At 42.1% G+C, this 10551-nt stretch overlaps 1 protein-coding gene across 1 annotated transcript in view; it reads left to right on the forward strand.

Annotated features, from left to right (window-relative positions):
* Nucleotides 1–5093, forward strand: part of LOC122803142 (vang-like protein 1) — a 644451-nt gene extending 639358 nt beyond the window's left edge. Inside the window, exon 9 of the mRNA XM_044072763.1 lies at nucleotides 1588–5093. Within this exon, the coding sequence (XP_043928698.1) occupies nucleotides 1588–1848 (261 nt within the window). The 3' untranslated portion in view covers nucleotides 1849–5093. The remainder of the gene's footprint in view (nucleotides 1–1587) is intronic.
* Nucleotides 5094–10551: the final 5458 nt, after the last annotated feature.

Genomic DNA, 10551 nt, shown 5'->3' on the forward strand with positions numbered 1-10551 from the left:
TCAGACCAACTCTTTGTGTCCTTTGCCATTATATCTGAAGGGAAACCAGTCTCCAAACTGACTATTTCCAGTTGGATCTCCCACTATATTTCCTTTTTTTACAGCTATAATGGCAAAAAGCCTCCTGAAACTGCAAGGGCTCACTCTGCTAGAGCCACTTCTACCTCTGCTGCCTTCCTGAAAGGAGTACATACCAAAGACATTTTGGAAGCAGCTACCTGGTCGTCTCTGCATACCTTTACCAAACATTACCACTTTTCAGCCTTCTCCAAGTCTAAAGCAAGATTTGCCACTTCCATCTTGCAGTGCATCCTCTCTTCTCCATAATCTATCTTCCACCCTCTTCTCAGTGTTGAGAATCATCCCACAAGTCAGGACTGCAACAGTGAAACACGAAGAACATAGTACAGTTGTGTCCACTTACCATAAATGTAGATGGCCGTGTGTATTCACTGTTGCAGTAGTCTTTCCCTTTGTCCTTCCCATTTTGCCCACAGTAGTAGTTTGCTTCTATTTTCTTCACTAACCAGGGAACCCCCTAGGTATTTATCCCGCAGGCCCCTTTTTCTACCTTTGTCCCTTGGTTAGGGATCATCCTGGGGGCCCCTATCTTCTAAGGGCAAGGAAGAAAAATGCCTTGAGTTGGCTGAATCTTTATACCCAAGTGTACTGATGTTATGGTAGGCGGTCACAATCCTTAAGAGGAGGGAGATTTTTACTCTGGTAGTCGGGTCGGCCAAGGGCTTTTAAAACAGGAAATCCCCCACAAGTCAGGACTGCGACAGTGAGTTATACTCATAAATGTAGGCGACATGTATCAGGACAGGCCTACCGCACCCTCTTGCAAGAGTGATCACCTACTCTCCAGCAGGTGTCAGCAGTGAGGCAGATCACACCACTCCCTTTCCCACAGAATGGGCAAGCTGGCATTAACCATCTAAGCCAATCTTCCCCCAGTCCAGTGCCTATGCTGCTGATGGAACACAGGGCATCTGGAATGCAGTCAGGGCTTCATCCTTCAGTACCATAGGGCCAGGGTATTGCTTCATAGTATTTGTGAGGCAGCAACATAGGCAAAACTGTACACCTTTTCCAAATGTTGCAGAGTTGATCTTCAGTTGTGGAGTAGCAGTGGGTTTGTTAAAGCTGTCCTGAAGGGGCTGTTATGGTCTTTTCCCTGTGGGACTTGATAAAGAATTGTGCTACAGCTGTGAATTCTGTGATTAGTCTACAGACCAGGACTAGGTCCCATTTATTTTTTAGCCTACTTAACCAGACTGGTGACTTTTTAAGACTTGGGCAGCACTCCATATTTAGCTGTGCATCAAGTACTACATCCGTGCTGGTAACATCTGAATGCTTTGGAGGTCAGTCTTGGCAGGTGGACTCTGTGGCTAATTCATAATTATACTACAACAATGATCCTGTTTTAAACATCTGTAGTCATACTGGATATACTTAACACAACTGTACTTTCTTGGTATCTGTATAATGTGTGAAAGTTTTCATAAATGCCATCTCAGTCTTGGTGATTTATAGAATTGTCGCAACTTTTAAATTGAGTATCGTACTTTACCCCCTTTCTAGGGTTTCTTGGAGCGGTACCTCAATCCTGGTCCAACTCTACAGTATGATAAAAACCGTTGGTTTGCCAGACAGTGGACACTAGTCAGTGAGGAAGCTGTTACTAATGGATTAAAAGATGGAATGGTCTTTGTCCTCAAGTGTTTGGACTTCAGTCTTGTGGTAAATGTGAAGAAAATCCCCTTCATCAAGCTTTCTGAAGAATTCATTGACCCCAAATCTCATAAATTTGTTCTCCGTTTACAGTCTGAAACTTCAGTGTAAGAAGTAATGAAAAAAAATCCTCAAATTGAGAGAAAGCAGATATTGGACAACTGAGACTTGCCATCTGCACTTTATACTGAAGAGAAATGTCTGGCCAAAGTAATATATATATAAATGTATACATATAAATACATATATTTCATATGGGACATTGGAGGTTTAAACAATTAGAGACTTGTAAAAAGAGTGCTTATTTCCTGGCCTGTTAATACAAGTAGTCTGTAAATCTGGGATAGCTGTGATCTTGAGTTTTTTATCATTTGGGGGATGCTTGCCTCTCAGCATCTAGCTGTGAGCATTTTAACAGTTTTCTTAAAGTCATAGGTCACAGGTGTCTGCTTTTTTCATGCATGTAGATTTCAAATGAACATTGTGAGCCTTCTGCAGTTGTCAGTGGAAATTGTAAAGGATTGTTACACCCAGTATTACAAATGTATTATTTCTGCCTATTCAGATTCGCTTTAGGCATTTAACTTGCTAGCTGTGAAATTGTTTGCTCCCTATTTGCTGGGTCACTGGGAAAACAGAGACGTCATTAATTTTAGGTGTATTCTTTAATTTCTACAAATGTTTTGGGTTTCTAATAACGTGGTGGGAATGGACCCTATTCCTAAGTGAGAGTAGTAGTAGAGTTCATGAAATTACTATTGTTTCAGTCTTTGATGCTAGCCATGAGTGCTCTTCTTAGCACCCATATTATATCCATAAATGTAGGTAATTTATGTTCTCCATGATGAGCTAATTACAGAGAAAGGCAGCCACTTCTCTCTTGATTACATTGACTCTGTGTTGCAGGTGGAGATTACATAGAATTGTAAGCTTTAGAAAAAGAAAACGTTCAGGTCAGACCACAGCCCCCCCCCCCCCCCCCCAAAAAAATTTTTAAACTATTTTGTCATTTATCATGTTTATTGCTTGAGTAAATGCTTGCTATTCTTCCCGCTGTGTTTTGTCAAATCTAGGAAGAAATTTTTTGTTGTGCCTCACCACCTCTGGATCTCTTCCTGTTTAGTTTGGCTAGACAACATCATTTCTTAAGACTTCTATGTGGTGCTTGCCTTTATGTACCCTAACCCATTATTAGTTGTAAATATGTTCTTTTTTCATGCTAAAGTGTCTTGTCCTCTGATTGTATACTTTTTATTACAGTAACTGTCGGAATGAAAAATGTATTAACCTCATTTCTTCCACAGCTGATTTGCACAACTACATGACTTTCATTGTAGATTTTCTTTTGTGGGTGTATGGGTGTTTGATTAAAAAAATACCCCAAAGTATATTTTGTGTATATTATCAGTTTGCCACAAGTAGGAACCTCATAGTTTTATGGTTGAGTATCTCCATCTTCCTTCTTGGTAAATTAGGATTTTTGTGAATGCTGAATTGAAAGCAGTTTCCCCTTTTATGTCAACTGCATATAAACAAAAAACATTGCCTGACAAATGTTAAAACCTGCTCTGGTCTGGGGCAGCACCTGAAAATGAAGAACATTTTTTTTTATTATTTTGACCATTTTCACTGTGCTAAATGGCCTTTTCCTTGGATTTCTGGTGCTATTTTTGCTGCTTTCTTGAAAACTTCTGCTGCTGCTTTGCATTGAGACATCTTCTAACCAGTGAGCATAAGTTATCCTTTATGTATCAAAACAGGCCTTTCATTTAAATGCTCCATTTATCCTGCTTGATCCAGACTACATTTGTATAGCACTTCATATGGCCTACAGAAAGCTGATTGCTCCATACATTGTTACTTACTTTTGCACAGCATACAATGCAGGATGGCAGAGTTTGGTCCCTTATGATCCTTCCAGAATGTAGCACACTACAAATATTTATTGCACATCAATACAGTACTGGATTTTTTAATTCTTCCCATGCTGTTGTGGCCTTGAGTACTCGTATAATGAACACTGTTTTATGCGGTTTTATTTTGTCAAGTAGTTTGTATGCATAATTTTTTAAATGCATTTTTTAACATTTGTACTATGTGTATAAGTAAAGGTTTAAAAATAAACACTAGCAGATATGCAAATCTTGATTATAGTGGGGAGCAGATACAGAGAGTGGACTTCAGCAGTTTTTCCGGCTGAATTTGCTATTTGATTGCACAGAAACTTGTATGCAGCTGAATTTGCTGTTTGATTGCACAGAAACTTGCAGGCAACTGTGATTTTTGTTATAACAGCATACATCACAAGGTTTTATACAATGAACCTATAGTAAAGTCATATTTTAGTGTGGAGCACACCAACTAAATGTCAAAGCATTCTGTTACTAGAGTCCTGAGTTGTAGTCAGCAGCAGTAAATGACAGTCTAAGTGCCAGTGGAAACCTCATTGAGAAGTGTTATTACCTCTTAAAGCTCAAGTGTAGGCTGCATACCAAAAAAATGTAATTTATTTTTACTAAACAAGTTTTTAGTGCAAGTTAGAGTTTTGCTAACCAGGATAGTGTTATCTTACTAGACACAAATTGTTGAAGATATTGCTTTAAGTATCACTTATTCTCTCACATTAATCTCTCAAAATGTGGAATACATTTAATTCTTTTAACAGATTCTCATTTTTGGTTGTTGTAACCACATGGCTAGCAGTTTTCTTATGTGTTGTATGCTGGGAACAAATGCATGTAGGATGTTTTGTCACTGATACAGTATACAGCTCCAGCTTTTGTCATAAAGCCTAACAAAAATGGCTGCAGTGGTGGTGGTCCAAGTTAAGTGCTCACTTATTTCAAACCTTTTGCAGAGCAGTAGCTGAAAACTAGAAATCCCTCTCTGAGAAAATTAACAGCTGACTGAGGAAGCATTTACCTGCCCAACTCAGTCCAAATTGCCCTGATTTTTTTCTGTTACTTTGTGAAGTTGTATTCAGCATTACATCTGTGTAATGTTAATGTCACTGTTTTTAGACATTCAGCAAAATGTTTGATCACTGTGTACTGTAAGCTCTGATTTTATACACAACCTAAATATTGAACAGTTTGAGATCTTGTATGTGACTCGGTCAACAGTAACCAGCATATTCCTGCTTGCTCTTAACAGAATCACAACTTTGAGGAAGATTTTTTAATTGTTTAATAAGTAGCAAAATGATGTTTGTAACCAACGGAAGTGTGTATAGAGTAGTAAATTATTCTTTCCAAAAAATGTTTTTGATTATTATTTTTTTTTGTAACTGAAACCATTTTACACACTGCAGATTTTGTACATGAAACTCTGGAAAATAAATGGAAAACACAAATGAATGCCTTGTTTTGACTTGTTAATATATTATAGTAAGTATATTTTGTTGTATGTATTAGTTGTTTTTTGTGTTTCACAGTCATCACCTGTGGGTTATCCCTGCTGTGGTAGCTGCCGGCCGGAATACCAGAGTCAGTGTTTTTCTGCATCGGCTACTGTTGCTTGCTGTCTGATGTCAAGTCGTCAGTGCTATAAAGGAAGGCAACCGATGCCATTACATCAGTCTTTCTTGCCGTGGAGCCCATAGCAGAAGCAGTTTGTAAGTGTGCCGGTTAGTCGCTACCAGAGTTTGAATTACAGCCGAAAACGTCTAAAGCTAAGTACCCTGCTGGAGATCCTTTTGTCTTGCACAAACGATATCCAAAAAAGTTAACAATTGTCTCGCCTGTGGAAAGCAAATACCACACCGAGATTTCCATTCATACTGTCACTTTTTTGGGCACAGGCCACGATGTCTCCCGTTGCCAGTTCTGTGCCCTCTTTAACACGAGAACCATTCGTCGTAGAGCTCATATTTTAGCTGAAATGGTGTCTGTCAGCAAACTATAGACATTCTGAATAAACGTAAGGATAAAGATAGAGACAGACCACACAAGGCTAAGCTTTCCAATTACTCTACCGCTAAGCAGGTCATCAGTTCTCCGGAATTCAGTGAGGCGCCTTTGCAGTCCCTGATGCCCGATTCGATACCTTCGCAGGCCTTTACTGAGACCCTTTCAGAGTCCAGTATGCCGTAGAAATGTTCTTCGTCTTCCGAGCCTTTGGTTGTCTCTGCCTTGGTTGGGTCCATAGCTGCAACGCAGGCACCGGCTTCCGTGGAGGGCTTTCGCACTACCGAATCTAGACAAAAAAACATCATCTCTTCCGACTATCTTTTCCCTCAGACTGATGGATACTCTTAGGCCTAGAGGCAAGTCCACTCCTAGGAAAACTGCCTCTAGCCACCATTTTACTCCTACTCCACCACCCCAAGCATAAATGCTTAAAATGGCGGAAGAGCTTATCACCCTTATCAGGGGTAGTCAGGCCACAACTTCTAAAAGGAGGAGAGACCTTTCTCTGGAAATACTGACCGAACAGGATTCTGAGGAGTCTGATTATTCACATTTTGAAGAGGAACAACTACCTCTGACTGCATATGAAGATTCAGATGTAGAGGAATCCATTCATTCTGCATCCCCACCAGAAAATCGATCCTTTGGGGAAGCCCTTCACACCCTCTGGGAGGATTTCCACTGGGAATCCCAGGACTTCCCTCAGTCTATGAAAAGCCTGAGAGTTTCTAGAGATGCCTCAGCACAGACCCTTTGCCATCCCTCCAGTCTTGGTGATGGTTGATGTGTTCCATGAATCTAGCTCAACTCCTGATGCCCTCCCACCTGCTCCCAGAAAACCTGACTGGTATTACACAGTACAGGATTCTCACAAATACCTGTACAGAAATCCTGCTGCATACCTGAAGGTCATTACACATGGCTCTAAAAGTGCTAAGGCTAGTTCTACAAAGAACCCTGTTCCTTCTGACAAGGAGTCCAGAGCTCTGGACAGATGGGGTAAAAAAGTATACACTTCTGCAACCTTAGCTATCGGAGCACTCAGCTGTCAGTTCCACATGTTAAAACATCAACACACTTTGGAACTATTAAAACAAAAGTTTTCTACCTTTCCAGACTGTGTCAGTTCAAAAGAGTTAGCAGGTTTACTGCAATCTACTTGTCAACTGTAGCATTTCTGCTACAGTTTGCATGGGACCCCCCCCCCAAGTCTCTTAAAACTCATTCCACTAGGGCAGCCTCCACTTCCACAGCATTTCTCAGAGGAGTTCCTGTCAGGGTCTTCCTGGAAGCTGACACCTGGACTTCTGTGCATACATTTACCAACCATTACCAACTACCTCCTTTTTCTAAGGCTAGGGCAGGGTTTGCCTCTGCAAGCATGCTGACCCATTCCTAGGTCTCTCACTAATCCTACCATCCCTCTCCTCAGCTTTGGTAATCCTCCCACAGGTGATGACTGCAATAGTGAAACACGAAGAACATAGTACAATTGTGTACACTTACCATAAATGTAAATGTTTGAGTCTATTCACTGTTGCAGTCCTGGTTTCCCACCCTCCTTCCCCCTTATATCTTCTTTCTTTAGGGAGACATAAGTTTCGAATGGTGGCTTTACTTGGGCCTCTGACTGGTTAGGGCAAGAAAAACTGATGTAATGGTGTCGGCTGCCTTCCTTTATAGCACTGACGACCTGACGTAAGACAGCATGCGACAGCAGCCGATGCAAAAACATTGACTCTGGTATTCGGGGCAGCCGTGGGCTATCACAGCAGGGATAACCCACAGGTGATGACTGCAACAGTGAATATAATTGAACATCTACTTTTATGGTAAGTGTACACAACTGTACTTTCTTGAAGATGTATTCATTGGTATTACTCTTTTAAATATAAAAGCTGGAATAGGAATGAAAAATTAATTTCCTGCAGTGATGCATGTTAAATGCACTTCTGCTTTGTCACAATAACGCGAAGGTTCTCCTCTGCAGTAGATGTGTATTTCATTGTCCATTAGACGGCTGCAGAACTCTGTGCATTTTATGTTATAAGAAATTCCTATAAATATGTAGAATGTGTTTTTGTTCACTGCTTCAGGCATTTCAGATTACTCTGTCAGTGTTTGGATGTTAACGGGGGGGCTGTGAATAAGGTGTTAAATGAAGGAAAGTGTTCTCAAATCAAAAACAAAATTCAAGGGATGATCTTACAGCACAGTCAAACTTGCTACAAGAAAATATTGCAAAGCTGTTTTTTTAAAAAGATTATATTGTTGGAGTATGCTTGCTATATGAATTGTTCTGGCAGATTTCAGAATAAAAGCAGTAAGATAGTTTGGCAGGATGCCCATCAGTGATTCCATAATTAGTGTCTTCTGTGTGGGAACTGCTGATGATGTCCTTCAAGGATGCATCTGCAGTCCTAACATATGGGTTGTCCTGCCTCAGGCAGCCCTTCGGTCGGCCGGATTCCAAAGTCTGGGTCTGGCCTCGGCTGATGTCGCACTTCACCCGATGTTATAGCTGCTGTTTATTGGGTATAAAGGCATCAGCCGATGCCATTTTCCCCAGTCTTTCTTGCCGCATGGTGCCCGAAGCAGAAGCTGTTCGCAAGTGCCTGTCGGTCAGATCCAGAGATTTCTACTACCGAAGACTTCTAAAAAGCTAAGTACCCCGTTGGGGACTCTTTCTTGCCTCAGCCGATGTCAGAAAAAGTAAATAATTGTTTAACTTGTGGGAAACAAATACCTCATAAGGATTTCCACTCTTACTGCCTTCCTTGCTTAGGCCCAGACCACGACGTATCAGCTTGTCTAGCCTGTGCTTCCTTCAACCGACGGACACTTAGACGTCGGTCGGAGTTTGCAGAGGAGTTTTTTGGACCCGCTTTTGCTTACAAAATGCCGTTGGAGACTCCGGCTACACAAATAGCTAAAAAGCGCAAGGAAAAGGACCGACACTCGCGGTCTGCGGTTTCGGCTGAAACCGCGGTTAGGCCAACCGCGAGTGTCTCGGTTTCGGCTGAAACTGAGTCCTCTGTTCTTCCTTCGGCCGAAAACATGCCTCCTATAGCCGAGGCCTCACAGAGCATGGTCGAATCTGCTACTGAAATTACTGCTACAGAAGCAGGCACCCAGGATTTGTCAGATACTATTCCTTTAGACATATCTACCCCTGCACGTGGGGCTGCTAGACCCCCTGCTTCTATGTCCATCAAGGCTTTTGCCAGGGCTAAAGCAGCTAAATCTTCTAAGGCCGTACCTGCTAAAACTACCCCACATAGGCCTACCTCTAGTTCACAAATACTCAGCCTGGCTGAGGATCTCATTTCTCTGATCAGGGGATCCCAACCTCACCCAGACAGGGCCTCTCAGCCCCCTTCAGATAAGAGGCCTAGGACTGAACCCCCGGAACCTGTCTCTACAGACTATTCCTCGGAGGATTCGGACATTACAGACCCTCAGGAAGGCCCATATTCTCCTTATGAGGATTCTGATGCAGAAGACTCCATTCCTTCTGCGTCGTCTCCTGAAGAATTTTCTTTTGGGGAAACCTTACATGCTATGAGGGAGCATTTCCAATGGCAGGGCCAGGATTTTTCAGATTCAAGGAAAAGGCTAAGGACTTTTTTACACTTACCACAGCATAGGCCTTTAGCCATTCCTCCAGTACTAACAGTAGTTGATGATGCATTTAATGATGCCTGTACTGCTCCTGATTCTCTTCCTCCGGCCCCTGCCAAGCCTGACAGATATTACAGGGTCCCGGACACACACTACCATTTGTATAAGGCTCCTGTTGCAGACCCCGAAACCATTTCACAGGGCCTGAAAGGTGTGGCAGCTGCTTCTGCCAAAAACCCTCTCCCCTCTGATAGGGAATCTAGAGCATTAGAGAGATGGGGTAAAAAGGTTTATACTTCTGCTGCTCTTTCGGCTAGGGCCTTAAACTGTCATTTTCACATGATTCAGTATCAAGAATTTTTGTTAGACCAGCTAAATAAAAAACTGTCCTCTCCTGAACCTATAGACCGCAAGTCTCTTCAGGATTTGGTACATAACTCTCAGCAGGTCAGTAACCATTTTTTAAAATGTGGCTATGATGCACTGGAGGCTTCCTTTAGATCAGCTATGACTGGAACAGTGATTCAAAGACATGCATGGTTAAAAGAACAGTCTTTACCAGACCATGTTAAATCAAAACTCCTAGATGCTCCCATGGAGAAACAAAGTTCATTTGGCTCCCCTGCACAGGAGGTTCTTAAGAAGGTGGAAGAAAAAGCAAAATCTGTCCAAACAGTTAAGGATTTCTTACAGGTCCAACCTCCGAGGTTTAGCAGAAATTGGCCTTCGAAAAATTGGTCCTTTCCAGACAACTCCAGAGCACGGAGAGGCAGAAATAGACGCCCAAGAGGCAGAAATCAATCTAGGGGTGCCTACAGGGGACGTCAGTGGCAACCTACCAATCAGAGAAGTACTGCCACAGATTCAACTACAACCACCTCCACAGGACAGACGCAATGACTTGGCTCTGATACCGCCTACCAGGGAACAACTGGAAGCTCCCTTGGGCGGAAAGCTTGCTTTATTTTCAGACAACTGGCATTACATTACAGGAGACAAATGGACTTTACAAACAATAGACATGGGCTACAGGTTTCACTTCCACACTCTACTAAAAAAGAGGGGAATGCCAAACCTACCACCAAACCAAAAAACAGACGCTCTAAGACAAATCAACAACTTACTAAGGATGAGAGCTATAGAAAAGGTGCCACCTATGGAACAAGGCCAAGGATTTTACTCCAGGCTTTTCCTGGTACCAAGAAAAGAAAAATCAATGGAGACCTATTCTCGACTTGTCCGCACTGAACACATACCTCATTGTTCCAAAATTCAAAATGCTGAC

The sequence above is a fragment of the Protopterus annectens genome, chromosome 5.part1 (assembly GCF_019279795.1).
Source record: "Protopterus annectens isolate FY-2018-M chromosome 5.part1, PAN1.0, whole genome shotgun sequence".
Taxonomy (NCBI): domain Eukaryota; kingdom Metazoa; phylum Chordata; order Ceratodontiformes; family Protopteridae; genus Protopterus; species Protopterus annectens.